Source organism: Gambusia affinis, linkage group LG01 (genome assembly GCF_019740435.1).
Source record: "Gambusia affinis linkage group LG01, SWU_Gaff_1.0, whole genome shotgun sequence".
In the NCBI taxonomy this organism is placed as follows: Eukaryota; Metazoa; Chordata; class Actinopteri; order Cyprinodontiformes; family Poeciliidae; genus Gambusia; species Gambusia affinis.
This window is the reverse complement of record NC_057868.1, coordinates 19,208,706-19,229,572: the sequence shown is the minus strand read 5'-3', so window position 1 is coordinate 19,229,572 and position 20,867 is coordinate 19,208,706. Positions and strand designations below refer to the sequence as shown.

At 39.2% G+C, this 20,867-nt stretch overlaps 1 protein-coding gene across 1 annotated transcript in view; it reads left to right on the top strand.

Annotated features, from left to right (window-relative positions):
• The window catches only part of LOC122840476 (plexin-A1-like), a 124,080-nt gene that overhangs the window by 92,335 nt on the left and 10,878 nt on the right, over positions 1 to 20,867 (top strand). The window contains exons 18-26 of the mRNA XM_044136879.1: positions 125 to 267; positions 6,211 to 6,308; positions 6,739 to 6,897; positions 7,350 to 7,416; positions 14,900 to 15,046; positions 15,603 to 15,762; positions 16,537 to 16,640; positions 16,736 to 16,832; positions 18,947 to 19,137. Of these exons, the coding sequence (XP_043992814.1) occupies positions 125 to 267; positions 6,211 to 6,308; positions 6,739 to 6,897; positions 7,350 to 7,416; positions 14,900 to 15,046; positions 15,603 to 15,762; positions 16,537 to 16,640; positions 16,736 to 16,832; positions 18,947 to 19,137 (1,166 nt within the window). The remainder of the gene's footprint in view (positions 1 to 124; positions 268 to 6,210; positions 6,309 to 6,738; positions 6,898 to 7,349; positions 7,417 to 14,899; positions 15,047 to 15,602; positions 15,763 to 16,536; positions 16,641 to 16,735; positions 16,833 to 18,946; positions 19,138 to 20,867) is intronic.

Sequence of the window (20,867 nt, the reverse complement as noted above, 5' to 3'; positions counted from 1 at the left end):
ACTGAAGGCAGTGCAGGTACCACTGGTGGTACCTTACCAGAGTTTAAGAACAAATACAGTTACAATGTTAAAACTGAACCTCCAGCACTCCATCTTTATCCATCAGCCATTTTTTGTTGTGCAGCTTTCGCTGAGCTCCAGACGGACATCCATGAACTGACCCAGGAACTGGACGGCGCAGGGATTCCCTTCTTGGACTATCGCACATATGCAATGAGAGTCCTGTTCCCTGGAATTGAGGATCACCCTGTGCTTAAGGAGATGGAGGTACGGGTCAGTACACCATCAGCCAAATTTCATACTGAAACAAACTAACAATCAACTTAACAGAACCTAAAGCTAGCAGCCAATACTAATCCTCTAACACTGCCTCTAAGTGTTTCTGAAGTTGTTTTTTAATACTCTTAAAGTGTCCCTCTGGCTTTTCCGCTTAATTCCTCTTTTGCCATCATCCCATGATGGGCTTCATCAAAGGCAGGTTTTTGTAAAAAGTCTGACACTAAAAAGAGCCCAAGATGTCGTTTACCTCAAAGCAATCACATAACCTATATTTTACCTACTTTGCCTTTTATGTGTTTATCCCTATCACATTCAATGCAAATAACTTTTCAAGAGCCCTGGTGTCATCTTTAGTCGAGTCTCAGGGGGAAATTTTCTTCAGGTTTTTTTTAAATTTACATGGAGTTCTAAACTTGTGATTCATTTCAATAAAATCTTCTAAATAATCACGAGCAAAAAAAAAATTGCTTAGGAAATAGAAATAGGCAGGTAGTAGAGAAGGAAATGAAGAGGTTACTAGGACTGCTGCCTGCATTATACATCACTGCTGAGTTTCTAATTGAATTTTTGCATCCACCTTCTGAGCACAGCTGAATGACGACGGTGAACTGATATCTACAGACTTTCCACCACCCAGACCAGCGGAAGTAGAATTAATAGTAGGTCTCCAAAAACCGCTCTCCCTCAGAGCTAAAAAAAAACCAAAGCCAAGTTTGTAATCAGCAGAATCATTAAGATGTAGAATCCGGTCCTCCTCTGTTGGCTTTGATTGGAGCGCCAACTTTTTGGAGTAAAGGAATAATTTGTTTGACCTTTAACAGCTTCATTTAATCACTCTAATCCAGACAGTAGATTTTCTTTGGGAAGGGAAGCTCTCTGGGTGGTCTTTGAACTGTCATTTTTTTTACCTTTTCTTTTCATTCATTGTGATTCAGCTGTAGCTGTATTTAAACAAAAATACTCCCACTGCCCTGTGAGTTTCACTGGTTTTCAGTTTAAAACTTTAAACTTTTAAACAAATATGTCAGAGTAAGACAGAGGAATTTTGACAATTTTTTGACACCGAATGCAGATGAAATGAGATTAAAGAAGAAATACTGGAATAAACTTGAACATCACATCACACTCACTTAATGACTCATTGTTTTCCGGCATATCTAGAAAATGCAGCTAATTTTGTCTGACCTTAAGTAGAATCATAATGAAGTTGATCCAATTTGGTGTATTTAACACGAGAAAATGTATTGTTACTCAAAAAAATTAAACTTCCCAATTAAAGGGCGGGGTCAAGGTCACATTAGTCTGTCTCCTGATAATTTAACAATTTGATCACATGCTAAGCAAATGCTACATTAGACATATTGTTTAAGCAAGTTACAAAATTACCATTTTCACTGGACAAGCCCCCATTTGTTTTGTTTGATTCTGCTGTTGCTTCACTGGGCTTTCAACTTGAACTTCATATGTTTCTGTATAATTCACTTGGTCAATATTGCTATCAATATGGTAAGATCACAACTGGATTTTTTTAAATGGTCGCAAAGTGCTGTTACCATAATACTTGGTATGTGTAGAATACTCCTCAACAGGCACCTCAGCTGCACACACACCTAAAGCAGTTTGACAGGATTTTGTGGTTGTGGTCTATATAGTTGTAGAAATGTTCTCTTACTGGTGACTTCACTGTCGTCTCCGAAAAGTTTGAATACGAAGCAGCCAAACGTACTAAATAATGAATTGCTAAAAAGGCAAGAATGTCTTACTGCCCTTTTCTTACCTGTACTCTTCACTGTAGGTGGGTGCTTTTTCAGTCTGGTGAGCTATAAAGTCTCATATTATTTATTCACATGAGCCACTCAAACACACCTCTCAAATGCTTCAATTCTTTACTCCTTATGAGTGTTATTAGTCAAGAGTAAAATAAACTGTACAAAATCAAATTACAGCATTCGAAACAGATCAAGATGCCATCCACAGACATGATTGGCCATTAACCAAAGTCCCTAAAGCATGAGTGCACCTTTTAATTTAAAGGTCAGGTAGGCATTGAGCAAAAAGGTCCTCCCTTGTTTTATTGCTGCGTCTAGACTTTATTCTTTGTCCCTCTGTATTTCCCCCCAGGCTTGACCGTATAATCCAATGGCCTGGGTAAACCAGTGCTCTTCTCTTTATTGCTCTGTATCTTAAGTTGAGCGGACAAGCCGCACACATTGACAGGAGACCCAGATGTCCTCACATGTGGGCATAAAGCTGAAATCAGCCTTAAAATCAGGTGAAAACTCAGTGCAGTTTGTACACGCATCCCTCTTCTATCTTTGCCTTATCTCAGTCTTCTTTGGGGTTTTTTCTTTACTCTCAGACCCATCACTCTCAGCTTCCCCCCCGGAGGCCCTGGGAATCTCATTTAGCACTTTACAGAGAGGTCCAAACACTTTATTATGGCATGTCTGAAGAGAGGAGGAACAGAAAGCACAAGTGGGGGGAAAAATAAATGAAAAGGGAATAAGTGTTAGGGCGTGTCAAAGTTAAAAAGATATTCACCAATGAAGGTTTGGATCAATTCAATATGAGAGTAGAAGGATGTATAAAACAATAATAGTGAGAGTGAGAGGAAGAATTAGAGCAGTGAAGGAGGGCATCTTCATGGGGTTTAGTGTGTTGTTGATAAGTAGTGACAGGTGCCAGCCAGGGGAACAAGCAGGGTGCACCTCTCTCACCAACTCTGACACACATATAATCCTGCCATGCCCTGATGTGCCTTCCTGTTTACACTGCTCTCAATTTCCTGCTTCTCTCTGAGTTTGACAGAAATGCTTCTCAGGTGGAGACTAGGCCAGATAGACACTTAGAGATAGTTCAGCGGTTTTTTTTTAAATGAGGTTTGTCTTCAGGGCTGTAGATTGTACCTATGCTTCCAATAGTCATGCAAATGTTGAGCCTACGTTTCAAAATGTCAAAAAAAAAATAGGTGCAAGTTAGGCTTGATTTCCTTGACTAGTTTGGAGCGAATGACCCTGGCTACGCAAAGCATGTCACTTAATTACGTAAATGTCATTATGTCAAATGTTGACGCTGTATGTAACTGTAATAAAACAAGACGTAGAGGTTACCTAGAACACAAATCTCAGAAAAATGGAAAGCGACTTCTGACTGGAAGGTTTGGACTTGTACATGTTTCAGTTTCTGGTAAGGCATTGACCCACCAGTAGATGAGAGCATTCTACCATTTCCGTCCCAGTCAAGAGCGCCTCTTGCTGGCCACCCCAGGCACAGCGCCCTGCCCTCCGTTCTGGAGGTTTGGACTGTGGCCAGTTTGCTACATGAGAACTTAAACCACCTGAAGCAGGCATAAAAACGTTTTTCCGAAATTGAAGTCATTTTGAATTTTCTTATTTCCTTCAACATTTTCTAATGCGATGATTCAAAATACGCTTTTTAAAGAAATGTTAATGGAAATTCACCTGCTGTAAATCTGGAGGGCATCTGTTGAGCATCCAAAACAATCTGACCATCCGCTCCAGTTGCGTCTGGTCAGTGGATGACTTTCCGAGTCAGATGTGGTCTGTTCAGGCGTTCAGATGCAGCAGCTTGGAAGAGACTTATGCTGTCATTGTCCTTTCTGTCAGCCCATGGCTGTCATGACCTCACATGCTCTTTATTTATTGCACTTGAGTTGCTGTTCTATGAAACCTCACCTCTGTGCCCAGACCCATGTTTAATGCCACCTAACCTGAAGTACCCCCAAACCTCAGACCTTCATCCGACAAATACCTTGAGAAGTTTTAGTAGCCCTGCTAACCGAGTTTAATGGATTCATTTTAGGGAATTGTACCTTTTAGTTGCATAATTAATTGCTTATTAAATTGGATATTACTGTTATGAATCAGACATGTTTGATGTTGAAATGAGAGCTTAGATTGAGCCAACCTATTGTAGGGCTGCCACTGATCTTGACTAACATATGGAGAAAGGAACCCTGAAGAACCCTAAAGAACCCTTTCCATCTTGCTCACTGTCTGTTCAACTTCAAATCTATTAGAAGTTGTACCAAAAGATTTATGAACAGTTTTTACTGCAGAAATCTCACTTAAAAAATAATGTGTAACAATTATTTTGCACAATACAAATGAGGACTATAAACATATGTTGACACTAACTTTTAACTAAATTAATGGTGTTTCAATTAGCAGAATAAACAGTTTAGCGTTTCCTCTTTCATACATTGACAAATCTGAATATGCATTCATCCACTGATGAAACTCTCCGTGGTTTACATCCTGTAATATGTTGAAGCCCACTTCAACACAAAGCTTCTTTTGCTAAAGGGGTTGATTACCAGCTGGTAAAACAAATCTCACTTCTCTTGGTTTGTCTTCCCGTTTAGCTGAAGCTAACGCCTGGTTCCAGACAGAAGACTGTCATCCTAAAACTTTAGCTTCCAAAATGTCTTACTGGTCTATGCAACAGCTTTATCAGCTGTTTAGACCTTCATTATGTTAACATGCTTATTAAACCGAAAATTATGGGTATTTTCAGAAACTATAGATAGAAGGGGTTATATCACTACTGACCTTTCTGTGTGTAAAATGATTTTGAAATGTATCTGATAAGAAGGTAAAAAGCCTTTTTTCCTTATTTTCACATTGCCTCTGTTTTAAACAATCAATGTTGTTGAACCATATTCTGACTTTGTTTACTGTACACATAATTATCAGATTCAGTGTAAAAAAAAACTGCCCTATAAAAATCCAATGGCAGTTTGATGATTCATAAAAAAGATGTTTGCATAAACTGATGACTGCAACTTATTCAAAATGGTACAAATTCACTTTGGTGTGGGCTAACTGCTAATTATGATTTATGTTAATTGTAAATGTGGATGTTAAAAGAGTATTTTGTTAAAGCAAGATGCTTTCAATCTTTTTCAGAACTCTGCTTCAAAAGTCGTAACCTTTCCCTTCAAGGCTTTAAGGCTTTAAACTTTTTATTAAAGGGCCTCCAACTGAGGCAAAATTAAAGTTGATCTGATCAAATTTAAAATGAAATCCTTTCAGTATGTTACAGACAGACACGCAGACAGGCCAGATGGTTTAAATGCACGTGGCTCTCTGGCAAAGGCGACAATTAAAAATTCTTGTTTCATTGATTTTTCAACTGGAGGAAGGTCCAAGGCTTTCGCCCTCCTGATGTCAAGCAGACAATCGTGTTAGATTGTCTGCTAAAATTGTTTGACATCAAACGCGTCACACAGCAGCACAGCAGGAGGAGGAGTAGCCAATCAGCCTCACATTGGTGTTTAACTAGACAGTATTGGGTCTTGGCACAAGCTAAAGAGACGCCTGCCTTCTGATGTGTTTGTTTGCATGTGTTAGTCTTTCTCCAGTCATTTTTGAAAAGCTCTTTTCAAAAATGACTGGAGACCAATGTAAAATAGTTGCTGCCTGTTTTCACAAATGCTTGATGGAAGTTTTGCCACTATGGATGTCAGAACCAGTCATAAGGTTTAAGGTCAATATCATTTTCATATCAGCTCAGGTTGGTTAGGATCAATTTGTTTCCCCTTAATAAATTAATTCATCATTTTAAGATTTCCACTTTAACTCCAGTTATCCAGGTTATCAAAACGTACGTGATGTGTGAAAAATTAAATTATGACAAAAAAAAAGGCAACAAAAGCCAAAGATTTTGGAAAGAGTGCAAACACTTTTTTTATGGTATTATACCAACAGGTTAGAAATAGACTCTCACCCTGAGAGTGATTCAAAAGGAGCTCAGACATGAAATGGACCAGCAGGTTTGAATCTTTAAAGGCCTGGGCCGACTAATCGGCCTAATAAAAGAACGGGAACAAGTTTATAGGTGGAAAATGTCATTTTACTTCCATTAGACGCTGTTGTCATGCTGTCCATCTGTCACTGTGCTTTTATTCAGGTCCAAGCCAATGTTGAGAAGGCACTCACGCTGTTTGGCCAGCTGTTGACCAAGAAGCACTTCCTGCTGACATTCATACGGACACTTGAGGCTCAAAGGTCTTTTTTCATTGGTTCATATAAATAATTTGTTGTGAATTTTTATGTATTTAAATGAATTTAACAGATTCTTTTCAGGGAATTAAAGCTTGTAGTTGCATATTTAATTGCTTGTTACACTGGATATCACTGTTATAAAAAAAAAAAGCCCTACAACATTATAAACAGTAATGGTTGTGTTTGGTCATAAATTAGACCACAAAAGACTAAATTTATGATGAAAAAAGTTGCAGACATTAACAATTAAGCAGTGCTAATTTAGCTGGAAAAGCTTTCTTTGTGCACCGTTTAATTAAGATTAAATAGGCATTAATATTTAAAACAAAACCTTTGGATTAATTGTGCACTTTTGAATTTATAAGAAGAAAGCTTCCAGTGGGAGAAAACAAAAGGCCGTTAAAGCATGTGGGCTGTTCTGATGCGTTGCCAGGTCGTTTTCGATGCGGGATCGAGGCAACGTGGCATCTCTGATCATGACGGCCCTGCAGGGGGAGATGGAGTACGCCACAGGGGTCCTGAAACAACTGCTGTCTGATCTGATAGACAGAAACCTGGAGAGCAAAAATCACCCCAAACTGCTGCTAAGGAGGTGAGAAAGGAGATGGCTTAAACTACACTGGTTTTCTTTCCTTCTGTCCAAGTTTTAATGGCAAACTTTACATAGGATGTCAGTTTGATCGGATTTCATTAAAAGTATTGTTAGAATCATCTGTTCAGTTTAAATTAGTATGTCTTTAATTTCAAAGTATTTTTAGAGACATTTTAGCAAATAACAAAAATAATACTTTCTGTGTCCTGGCATATCATGATGAATTTGCAGGTAATTTCTTAGATCACATTTTACCTTTCCAACGTTACATTGCCTTTTGGATTGTGTAGTTATTTGCTGTGATTTTCTTTTACTTAAAATAATTATTTTATAAAAACCATTCAGAATACGTTTCATTATCATATCTGGAAACTCACCGAAACTGTAGTTTATGTCCAGAAACAAAACCTTGGTCTTATCATTTCTTGTTTTGCTCTTGTCTGTCATGTTAGAACGGAGTCTGTTGCTGAAAAGATGCTAACCAACTGGTTTACTTTCCTCCTGTACAAGTTCCTCAAGGTGAGACATTATTTTTTTTAGCATAATTCAGTATATTCATTTAACCATATCATCTAATCTTATTTATATAGTTTATTGTTCAGACAGCCTAATGTTAGCTTGGACACCTTGACTTAATGCTCAGTTTGCAGATAGAATGGCAGAAATAAAATGTTTTTCATAAGCAGTTGAAGGCTTTGTTTACCCTGTATACTTCATAAACAGTGAAAAAGCTGTTAAAGAAATGCATTTTTGGCTGCTTCCTTTATGTCTGTGTCATGTGACCCGCTCAGCCAGGGCACAGTTTCCCCTCAGGCTGATAGCTGTGTGGGAGAAACCTTGAGCTCTGCACGCAGCCATAACACTAGAGTTTAAAAAGTAGGATATTCAAAACAAAGCACCAAGTTTCTGAAACAGGTAAACAACTTTTCTCCCAAGTTTTATCCTCTCGTATGATTCACTGGAACAAGCAAGTAAACATTTGACAAGCGGTATCATCAAAGAGTCGTATCAAAACACAGAAGAGGCAATCTAGTGTTAGCATGCTACTGCAGAAAACTTCACACACAAATATCATCAGAAGTGAAATGTAGATCTACTGAATAGTTTGTAGCTATACTGGATGGAAACAACAAACCCAGGAGAATTGACTTTAGTTGACTTTAGTTTACTTTTGTCAGAACATTTGAGTATCTTGCTGAAACCAAGTTAGCATTCATGTTCAAGCAGAAAAAACTGCTGCAAAAACTATGTGGACAAAACACTGGCAGACCAAAGAACTAGCAATAAAATGTATGAAATTGAAGTTTGTATCTGAGGATATTTTAACTCTATAAATAGCTACCATTCACTCTTAAATCCATGTGTTGTTATTCTTTATCTGTATAAAAACTACTTTGAAAAAACACAAAATGTCTATTAGATTTTAAGAGATTAGCAAAAGCATGAATTAGCATAAATATATTTTTCTTCATTTCTGTGTTGGTGCAATAGCTAGCACTGTTGCCATGCAGCAAAAGGCCTGGGGACGTTTGACATAGAGTTTACATGTTCTCCATGAGACTTTAGACTTAAAACCATGAGTTAAATCATGGTTTTAAGTCCAAAACCATGTCTTAAAGGAATAGTATGTAACTTTTAAAAATATTTTATTTGTACATGTTTAAGAGTAAAGGATCAATCTGCCATATGAAGAAGTGCACCGCTCTGGTCAAAAACAACCAATCAGAACCAGGAGGAGGGTCTTAGCGCTGTCATCACCCTTCATGCTGCTAAATGAGCCGAAGGCGGAGAAACAATTTACAGTTTCAGGAAAACTGTTTTTCCGCCATCATTGGTGTCCATGCTAATTGGAGTTGACATTCATGGCAAACTCTGTTTGCTGATAAAAAAAAAAAAAAAAACAGCTGGAAATGGGGAGCATTACATACATGAGGATGATTGACAGTGCTAAGACCGTCCTCCTGCCTCTGATTGGTTGTTTCTGACTCAGCAGTGTATTTCATCAGATGAGAGCAGGCCCACATAGGGAAGGCAGAGGAGCCCAATCAGGCTGGTGTGTGTGTTCGCGTGGGTGTGTGGGCGTGTGTTTGCAGGAACAGATGAATATTTTATCCTTTAACTGCTATGAGGATGCTGATATCCTCATGGACCCATTGACTTGCATGTAAGTTTTTTTGGGGCAACAGTTAAAGGGTTAACTGAATTTGTACAAATTTCCTGTTTAACTATTCAGTTAGACAGTTTTTTAGATGAGAGGATGCCAGATTTTGTAATACCTGGAATTCAGAAAAAATGGGATACAATACAATAAACAGTATTCCACTTTAGGCAAAATGTTTTGTTTTTGCCAAGAGACAATCCCTTCTTTCCTAACTTTGCCCCCTTGTCTCACACGTCCTCTTCACTGATCTTTGTTTTTTTTATTTTTTTTTAGCTCACATCTTCTCCTCCTCTGATCTCTCTTTCATCTCTGTCTTTCTTTTGTCATTATTGAGCTGTCAGTCTCGTCTCTCCCTTAAGGTCATTTGCCTCTCCAGAGGGTGTGGGATGTGGCGCACTGCTGTCCTCCTGCCTTCATCTTTGTCTTCTCTCTTTCCATGTGCCTTGATTGACAAAAACCTCAATAGAAACACATCCAGGATAAGGATTTTTTTTTTTTTATTTCAGATATTTTCCAAATCTGAAGAGAACATTGAATTTCATACATTCTTGTAAAGATTTGTTTTGAAAAGATTGAAACATTTACATGAAGATAATTCAGTGTTTTAAAACACATGATAATTGGAACCTAAATGTCTCCACATATTTTTGAGTCTTCTAAATAACAAATAATCAAACTTCTGGCATATTTTAATTCAACACTAACATTCCAAATAAGTTAATCTTAACGTAAAAATCTCCACTCCATAAGAACATTTGCTGTTACCATAAATATTTATCACCGACTTGTTTAAGGAAGCTTGATTTAAGCCAGGCGGTGTGCAGGCCAAAGCGACGTGTTGTGGAGGAGCTTCCAGCGAATGCAGAAGCGTAACACCCCAGTGTTTTCAGCAGCTGCCTGCTTAATTGGCCCTGATGCTAACGAGCTCCTTGAAGCTCAAGTAGATGGAACGAGGAAGGAAGGAGGCTGAGGACAAGAAAAGGTTGAAGGTGGGCACCGCTGCTGGTGGTTAGAGGAAAGATGAATTTGAGAGGCCATCGTCATCATGTGTTAGGAAAACAGGAAAAGTGAATTGAGGAAGGAGAGAAAGGCAGCAGATCTGACCGGACTGGACTTAGAAAATGAGTGTTTGATCATTAAAGTTTGTTTTTGAAATAATTCTCATTCATAAGTAAATGATTTATGAAAGTTTTCTCTCTAGAAGAATTCTCAACCCTTTTTTTTACATTTTGTGAAATTAGTACATTTTTGAATGCATTTTATAGGGATTTTATGTAACAGACCAACAGAGAGTAACATAAAACTGAGATAATAAATGTTTTCCAACATTTTTCTAAATCTGGAAAGTGTGGCACGCATTTACATTTAGCTATCTTTAACCTGATACCCCTAAATAAAATCCAGTGCCACCTCAGCTTGTCACAATAAGCAACAAACTCATTAATCACATGACAAATTAAAACAAGCTAGATCATTTCTATTTGGCTAATTGCTTTTTAAAATTTTGTTTACAGAGACTTCTCTGTTCCCAGTGTTCATTTTATTTGTTGTTTCAGTTTTTTTTGTTTGTTTGTTTATTTATTTTGGAAATATAAAATCTCTTCCAGCTCCAGTGTCAAATGTTTGTTAGGAATTAAAGTGTACTGATCTTTGAGAAGGTGTAGTTGCATTATTATGTGTCTGATTTAACTCGCAAAGTTCTCTCTCTAACCGCTGATCAGCCAGATATTGAGTGTTTAGTTGTGCATGTTGGAGCCAACGATCTGGCGAAGCAGAAATCTGAGATTCTGAAGAAGGACTTTAATATTCTTTTGAACACTATGGGAAAATTAAAAATGAAGTTATTTCTCAGTGGTCCAATTCCATCACCTCAATGGGGAGACGAAAAACACTCCAGGCTGGGCATGATAAACAAATGGCTGATTAAAGCATGCTCTACCAGCTCAGTGACCTTCATCGATAACCTCTGGATCTATTGGCAGCGCTTTCACCTTTTTGGAAGAGGCGGACGCAATCTTAATAAACATGGAATAAATATACTCAATGCAAACCTTTTTTATTTTATCAACAAGGACAGCAATGTCATCATCGCTTCAGAAGAACAGACTCGAGGACGTCTGATTAGGATGGATCCCTCTGCATATCAGGAACAACCCGTTCCAAAACAAGCTGATACAACATCGACTGGAGACGGAGCGACTGGTTCCCTTCCTCCTCCGCCCCCTCCTGGCTCATCCACTCATTCACAGGATTCACAAGACACCTTTGGAGAAATGTCTTCTGGACCAGAGTTTCTCAATTTTACAGAAGGAATGAATCAACAGGTTCTACTTGGGACGTCTCTCCTTAGCACTCATGCTACAGACCTCACTACATTTAAGCCACCTGCCTCCGATTTCCCAGAGGATCCATCACTCTGCGTTTCTGAGGTCTGAGGCCGGGGTCCAGATATAATTTTTACACCCGTCTTCCCCCAGAATGTGTCTGGCCCCCCGGCACTGCAAAATAGGACGTTACCTGTCCGGATCACTACGAGAAAAGCTACAAAAAACAGAAACATAAAATACAGTGGACCTAATTCACAAATCCTCCTATCACGTTACCACCTGAATTTCAGTCTATTGCTGCCTGCAACCAGTTTTCCAGTTTCTTTTCAGAGAAAATTCAAAAAATCAGAGGATTAATCTGCACATCCACTATAAAGTCAGAACCAACACTGAACCCAAACAAAACAAATACAGAAAAAATGACCCAATTTCAACTACTTAATTATAAAACCCTAGAGGAAATTATAAGTCAACTCAGCTCCAGTTCTTGCTGTCTGGATGTTCTACCCACACATTTCTTTAAGAAAGTTCTGCCTGTTGTTGCTACTGATCTGATCCAAATAGTAAACTCATCACTCTCATCAGGCGTTTTCCCCCAGGCTTTGAAAACGGCAGTAATCAAACCACTGATAAAAAAGAACAATCTAGACAAATCACTACTGCAGAATTACAGGCCGATCTCCAACTTCCCATTCATCAGCAAAGTTATTGAAAAAGTTGTGTGTAAACAGTTAAATAGCTTCCTAACGATAACCAACTGCTTTGACTTCTTCCAATCTGGTTTCCGGTCTCACCACAGCACAGAAACTGCCCTCGTAAAAGTGTTCAATGACATCCATATAAATACGGACTGTGGGAGAACCACAGTGCTGGTTCTGTTGGACCTCAGTGCAGCTTTTGACACTGTTGACCATGACATCTTACTGAATCGACTGGAGACTTGGTCGGATTCTCCAGTCCAGTGCTTAACTGGTTTGAATCTTACATAAAGAACAGGGATTTCTTTGTTTCAATTGGAAACTTCTCATCAAAGAGGTCAAAGGTCACATGTGGGGTACCCCAAGGTTCAATCCTAGGACCCCTCTTATTCAATATCTATATGCTTCCACTAGCTCAGGTTATAACAGGAAATAATATTAGCTACCATAACTATGCAGATGACACACAGCTCTACATTACGATGTCACCAGGTGACTCAGAACCCATCCAATCACTGAACAGATGCTTAGAACAGATAAATGTGTGGATGTGCCAAAACTTCCTCCAGCTGAACAAAAACAAAACTGAAGTTATTATTTTTGGACCTAAAGAGGAACGATCTAGAGTCAGTGCACAGCTTCAGTTATTACAACTAAAAACCAGTGATCAGGCCCGAAACCTGGGAGTAGTGATGGACTCTGACCTGAACATTCAGAGCCACGTAAAGACAGTCACAAAGACGGCCTTCTATCACCTGAAGAACATTTCCAGGATTAAAGGACTAATGTCTCAGCCAGATCTAGAGAAACTCATCCATGCGTTTATCTTCAGTCGTATTGATTATTGTAACGGCGTCTTCACAGGTCTGTCCAACAAATCAATCAAACAGCTGCAGCTGATCCAGAATGCTGCTGCTCGTGTTCTCACTAAAACCAGGAAGATAGAGCACATAACACCAGTTTTAAAGTCTCTCCACTGGCTCCCTGTAGCTCAAAGAATAGACTTTAAAATACTGATGTTAGTTTATAAATCACTGAATGGTTTAACACAACAATACATTAAAGATCTGCTGCTGTTGTATCAACCTTCCAGAACTCTCAGGTCTTCTGGTTCTGGTTCTGCTCTGCATCCCCAGAACCCGAACCAAACGAGGAGAAGTGGCATTTAGCATCTATGCACCAAAAATCTGGAACAAACTTCCAGAAAACTGTAAAACAGCTGAAACACTGACTTCCTTTAAATCTCAACTAAAAACCCACTTGTTTAGAGTTGTATTCGAAACGTAATCAATTGCAAATTTATTGATGTTGTGTTTTTATTGTTGATTCTATGTTGCATTGTATTTTGTGTTTGATTTGATGTAAAGCACTTTGAAATGCCTTGCTGCTGAAATGTGCTATACAAATAAAGTTTGATTGATTGATTGATTGATTATGCCATTACCAAAATATTACTTGAAAATGGTCTCAAAGCAACATTATTGTTTAGCACAATAACTTTTTTTTATTTCGAACAGACAAAAAGTAAAAACAAGAAAAAATTAAAACAAATCATCACACCATATTGACATGTAATTTTACATTAAATGTTTGAAAAGCAGCAGGTAGAAAATACAAGATCTTATGATTTCCTCGCTCAAGTCAGCATAGAGTTATAAAAACATTTGCAACTGCAGTAGAGTTACATTTTCCTTCCATTTTTAAAAGTAAAGAGTGAATACAAGAGATGAAGAAGTGGATGACAAAAATGGATCGACAATAGGACATTGTGGACTGATGTTAAATGGGGGAAAGTGGAATTGTGCGTGTTGGAGAAAAGAAATGAATTATCGAGGATGCTTGAAGGTGAGACGGAGAAATTTGTACTTTCCCTCCTTGTTCTCATCCGAAGCAAAACACACACACATGCAGCCAATCTGAAGTATCTCCCCGAGCAGCGCACAGTCGGTCATTAAACTCTTGTCAGGATGAGTATCGGCTGTGATGTGTCCTCCTTCTTCCATCTAAACTGCTGCTCCATCAGCTGGGGGACTTTTCCTCAGGCCCAAGTGATGACTAACGACACTATTGATTGGCAAGTGTCTCTGATGGAGGGAGGGAGGGTACGAATCATACTTACAGTGTAACATCTGTGTCTGCTAGCAAACGCTCAACAGCTTTTAGTGGAGTCCAGAGGGAACAAAGTTTATGTAACACAACTTTATCATTCACATCTCAAGACAAAGTCAAATGCAAAGCCTTTTCAAGGAGCTGTGGATGATTTTGGACAGGAAAAACAAATATTCAAGATTCCCTTTGAACAACAGCAGTCTCTTATGTCTCATCTCTTATGGTTGCACCACAGGTTTTCTATTAGATTTAGGTCTGGAGTTTGAGATTGTAGTAGAACAGGGAACAGTTCAGGCATCCTGAACTCTTAATATGTCTTATATTCATTAGGATAAATGTAAGTTGGCCTTAAATACATTAATCAGGTCTTACATTTTGTCGTGCCAGGACTATTTAATCTCCTATATTTTATGCAATTAATTTTTCTCATGGATTATTAGTTAGATATTCCTAAAACAGCAATTACCTCTTGACTTCATGATTCAAAGACAGACGGACAAAATTAAAAACAGTTTTGCTCCTTTTATTCCAAGAAATTCCAAGTACTCCAGCAAACTGTTTACCTCAAGTACTTTTTTCCCTGTCATCCTAAATTATGGATTTTATTTCCCTTCTCTAGAAAGTCTAGAAATGATTGCAGCTTGAGGAAAATCCCGCTCTGCCGGAGCTGCAGATAACTCTTGTCCTTGTGCCTCCCCCCTCACCAGGAGTGTGCCGGCGAGCCTCTGTTCATGCTGTACTGTGCCATCAAGCAGCAGATGGAGAAGGGACCCATTGACGCCATCACAGGAGAAGCCCGCTACTCCCTCAGCGAGGACAAACTCATCAGGCAACAGATTGACTACAAAACATTGGTCAGTAAACTTCCTTCGTCTTGGGGCCTGTTCGGTCTCAGTCACTTGACAGGTTACTGAGCTTTAGTCACACTAATCAGCTGTCTGACTGCAGAAGACTGCTTCCCTGATTAGTGAGGAGTATGCTCAGCTTCCCTCCATGGTAAACGTGGCACTTCAGCACCAGTGCTGTTTGGTGTGGGGATGTGATCTGGCTATGAAGTGACTCATCTTCTGCCCAGTGCTAACTATGTTGTCTATCAAAACAAAGCACTCATAGTTTGGACTGGAAACACAATGAGGCACATGAGGTTCCTCTATAGTTGTTTTGGTCGACACTCAAGTGTGAATGTTGAGTTATTTTGGATCCGGTCGGTCGACGCAGACCGGGAGTTCAACCAAGGTTTGAAGTGGCTGCTGCATAGGTGTAAAAATGCTGTCAGGTACCTTCACATCCACCTGAACAACCACACAGACAATCTCAACAGCTGGCTGTTAGCGTGAAGCACTCCTGATTAGGCCCAGTACCATGGGTTTGAAACATATGCTTTCTGCCCTGTTGTTTTTTTTCTGCCAGACGCTGCACTGCGTTAACCCGGAGAATGAAAACGCCTCAGAAGTGACGGTCAAGTGTCTGAACTGTGACACCATCACTCAGGTCAAGGAGAAGTTGCTTGATGCCGTGTACAAAGGCAGCCCTTACTCACAAAGGCCAAAGGCGTCTGATATGGACCTTGGTAAGCCATGCAGTTCTATCAGCAATAAGAATAAAGTTGTATTAATGTATCTTAACTCTCCCTGTTCACATATTCAATAATGATTTGAGACTTAATGAACTATTGATGGCATTTTGTGACATGTGGAAGAAAATGTCCATTGTTGCACTTATTTTGTTCAACTCATGTAAAGAACAGTTCCACTCAACAGCCACTATATTAGGTACACCCTGACAGTACCAGTTTGGACTAATTTGCTTTCAGAGTTGCTTTAGTTCTTTGTAGCAGAAATTCAATTAGAAACGTTCCTCAGAGCTTTGGGTCCATGCTGATATGTTTTCATTGAATACTTGCTGCAAATCCATTGTGAAAGTCTCCTGTTGTACCCTATAACAGAGACTGAGATGTAGTGACTGGACAGGGCAGCAGGGTACAGTGAACCCAATGTCATATTCAGGGAGCTTGGCTAGTCCCTGTGGAAGTAGCCATCAGAAGATGCTTTACTTTGAACTTGAAGAGACGGAAATAGTCAGCAATAATACTGAGGTAGTACTGATATTTAAAAGGAGTTCAGTTGATACTAAGTGGCCCAAGGCTGGCTGAGCCACACCTTAACAACACCATAACCAGCGTGGAGGCAATGTTACGGCACCTGGTCATTTGTGTCTGATATTTTTTAACTCGCACTCCACTGTTTACTCAAACTTGTTGATTTGGAAGGTGCCAGTTTCCCTGCACTGGCATCTATATGAACCCTCTTCTCTTTGCTTCCAACTTCTCTTCCCTCTTTAAAAGAATGGCGTCAGGGTCGGATGGCCAGAATCATTCTGCAGGACGAAGACGTCACAACCAAGATCGACAATGACTGGAAAAGACTCAACACTCTAGCTCACTATCAGGTAAGCAAACACACAACAAGCTCACATAAATACAACCCACGGAAAGAGTTTCACGAGGCCGGTGTGTGTGTGCGTGTGATTTTTTTGCTGTGCAGGTAACAGATGGCTCAGTGATCGCCCTGGTGCCAAAGCAGAACTCTGCGTACAACATCTCCAACTCCTCCACCTTCACAAAGAGCCTCAGTAGATACGGTGCGGCTCGCTTTTTTTCTCAGTTCCATTCCATTTAAATCATTCCATTAATGATTTCTCTCTCTGCCTCTGAGCTCTCTTTCATTCACTCTTTGTTTGTCAGGGTCGTGATTGGGACCCATTTTTTTCTTACCTCCCCACCTGCCTGAGTGAATGGCAATCCTTTATATCCATTGCCATCAGCTCAGGCCAAGGCTATTCCACGGCTATTGCCAAAGCAGTCCATAAATGACGGGCATTAAAGCAGACACCTCGCTCTCTGGCTGACAGAGTGAAAAAGAGAAAGGACACCTGGAAGTCACAGAGATAGAGGCCCAAGCATTGTAAGCTTTAGTGGAAAATCAAATTATTTACAGAATAAATTACCCTGTGGAAACAAACCAAGAAAAAACCCTTATCTGGTGCAGAGTGGGTTTTGTTAACCCTTGCACCAACCACCTTTACCAAAATTTTAACATTTAGCCTGGAAGCTAGAATTACAAACAGGACACTTCCTTCTTTTTTGTCCATCAGATCTTCTGGTGTCTAAAGAAATTACCAGTGAGTCATTTCAGGTTTTTTGCTAATGGCTGTCTTCTTTTTTTTTTTTTTTTTTACACAATATTGTCCAAAGGTAACTGAAATCTAAGCAACTAGAAAAACGTAAAACAGTAAAATAGTAACCAGAGCTACGGGTGACTGTGTATTAACAGCCTCCGCCCAAATATTCTATCCAAAATGTTTACTCACTTCAGAAATGTCCACCTCCAAATAAGGAGTTGGGTCAGTGGGTGACATCACCCAAAGCTTAATTTGATTAAGTTGAATGAAACCTTTTGAATGTGACCTACAACAAAAAATAAACAAGAGATGTGTTAAGTAGAATTTGATACCATCTCTCTCGCACTTTTACAGCCAAATAGGTTTCAGACATGTGACAGGGAATAAATTTACTTTTACACAGTTTCTCACATTTCCATGCTTCCTCTGAATTCACATTAATGACAGTAAAACCAGCGAACCTTGAACTTTCATTGTGTAACATTGAACACAACCACCAAATGGAGTCTTTGGTGTGTTGACTGATTGGAAAGTGATCTTACTTCTCCAGCTGAAAGTCGTATGACTCAGATAGCCTGTTACGGTTTTGGTGCGGCTCTGAAAAATGACATGGATGGCAGAATTTTCTATCACAAACAAGTGTAGTCAAAGTACGAGACTTCATCTCTCACCAGACAGAGACAAGATGTTTTAGTACGGTAGATTGTTAGTGATGATGCATATATCTATATGTGATTCCCAGACAGCAAGAAGATCAATATAAATACTGGTTGTTGATATTGTCCCAGTTTTATTTAGCGGATCAATTCTATTATGTTAAAAAGTGACTAATATCAGCCGAAACCGATGTTAGTGCCACTATATGATGCACATCTACTATATTTTATAGTTATATTGTAATTGATTAAGGCTCTGTTTTTGTTTGAATGTGACAATCTGGGTGTGCTGGTGGAAGGAGCTGTACATGTGAGGAGAAAATAATCGGCCAGCCATGGTCATGATGAGTTTACAGTTAAATCCTGCTGACAAAAGCAGGTACACCACCCAGTCTTTCACTTTTCTGTTCCATGTTGTTCTATTACTCCCTTCTCTCCTGACCTTTTAGTTTCTCTTTCCATTTAGCCGGCCACCCACCTTTCCCTGTCAGCTCCTCCACCGTTTCAGCTCTTCTTCTCACGCACTTTTCCTTTCTCAAGCAACAAACGTGATTGTGGCACGTATCGGCTTCTGCCTCCTGCTTTCTGGCCCCGGGAGCAACAACTACTGAGCAGATAATCATAATCGTGTTCCTCTGTTCACCCCACCTCTGCAGCAGCACCCCACACACACACTTTTCTATCGTAAAAGAAACTGTTGCAGATATCTCACTGCTTCACTCTAATCAGCTTTGACACTCACACTATAAAAAATGAAACAGACACAGAGGCTAGAGGGAAAAAAATTTGTGATAAATATTGAAGGAAACTAGCAACTAGCTGTTGAAACTAGCAATATATATTTTTTAGCATAACATTGTTCAAAGAAGAACTAACACATTCCTGGTAGGTCATCTTCTCTGGTGATTGTCTGTTCAGAGAGCATGCTGAGGACGGCCAGCAGTCCGGACAGCCTGCGGTCCAGAACGCCAATGATCACACCAGACCTGGAGAGCGGCACCAAACTGTGGCATTTGGTGAAGAACCATGACCACTCAGACCAGAGAGAAGGGGACAGAGGGAGCAAAATGGTCTCTGAGATTTACCTGACCAGGCTGCTGGCCACGAAGGTACGATGCAGATGAGTCGATGGGCAGGAACCATAACCTGAGACCGTTAAACTACTCTAAACTATAACTGATTTCATTAATATCGGTTTTAGGAGAGCATGATGCACCTCACCTGCTTTCTAACATCTGCCATGTTACAGTTGGTCTGGTCTTCGATTTAAAACCAGAAGGAAAGTTTGTTGCATGGTACCAGAGTAGATCATCTACGCTGTGGAAATGTGAGCAAAACTTTGTCAGCATTCAACTGATGTCCAAGAAAACACAATTTTGCAATTGCAGTGTTTCCCTTAAATAAGAAATCCACTTAAAAATCACCTGATATTAAGTTTATTTATGCCTTAAGTTGTAAGAAAAAACACATCATGCCATCATTTAAAAACAACAGTGATATCAACAAAAAGCAGAAAGAGAGAGATTTAAAACCTCTGCATCTTGAAAAACATTTTTTACTGTAAAAGTTAAGGAGAACTGTTAAATAATTAAGTGCCAAATCATTTAAAATTTTAAAAGCAAGTAAAAGAATCTTACTTTTCAAGTGAAAAGGATCACAAAACTGAAAACTGACCATAACAGCTGCTCAATTTCTTCAACAATACTGTTTTTGTGAAAATTTAGATGAATTCCCCAGATACATCATTTAAGTTTTAAATTTCTTCTCTCTGTGGGAATCTTTCAGCATGTCTCTCCATCTGTCCCTCGCCGCCTCCCAGTTCTCCATCTCTTATTTAATTGTAGACCGGGGAAGGTAAATAGAGCAATGGGCAGCAGTTACAACAGAGCCAGCCTTTCAATTTCCACTGGCAATAAGAGAAACAGATTAATAAAGGCTGGGCTTGGGGTGCAGGGAGGTTGATACTGGGGATGTCAGGAGACAGGCAATTTGTTAGGGAATTGAAGATCTGGTCATGCATGATGAAAATAAAAAAACAGATTGGTAAATTCAATTGAAAAGCAAATCTCTTCCCTGTCCTCTCAACATCACCGTCTTTCTGTGGCAAGCAGCCTGGACATATTGTCTCTGCAGATCCCAGCACTTTTATCCTTGTTTGAGAAAGAATTTTTTTTTTTTTGTAGTTACTAACGCTACTCAACTTTTACTGATGCCTTCTCCAAATGGCAAAAACTTTTTTAAGCTTAATTATTTAAGCTAAATTTTACTTTTGTATGCTGGGAGTCCTATTAAATATGAAATATTAAATATTTGTCAGTCTGTCAGAACTAACGTCCATCACAATTTGAACTAAACTTGCTGTCACATTGCATCATATTAATAAACATGCTGACATACATAAAAATTTGTGTCTGGGTTTAAATGAAAAGAATGGAAGCATTTCTAAAACAAATCCCTTCACATCTATGAAATGTGTGTGTGATTGTAGTTGGCCGTCAGTACACACACAGCATGTGAATTTGAGATAAAATATGTAATTTTCACTGTGTTCTGTTGCTTTATTACTTTAACCATTATGTGAACTCCTGGGGTTAAAAGTTCAATATCCTGTTGACGGTCTAGGACCGCCCTCAACAGCTGCTATAATTAGAGCTGGTTAATTATTGAAAAGGTTGTTCTGCTGTTTTCCTCACTGAGATGAGTGAATCTTCATCAGCACAGACAGAGAATCTGCATAATGCAGCATGAGATCAAGGAACATTATTATTGCTTATTGTGGCAGATGCATACAGATTCAATGCTGATACATGAGTGTGCATATTCCATGGAATCTGATGGA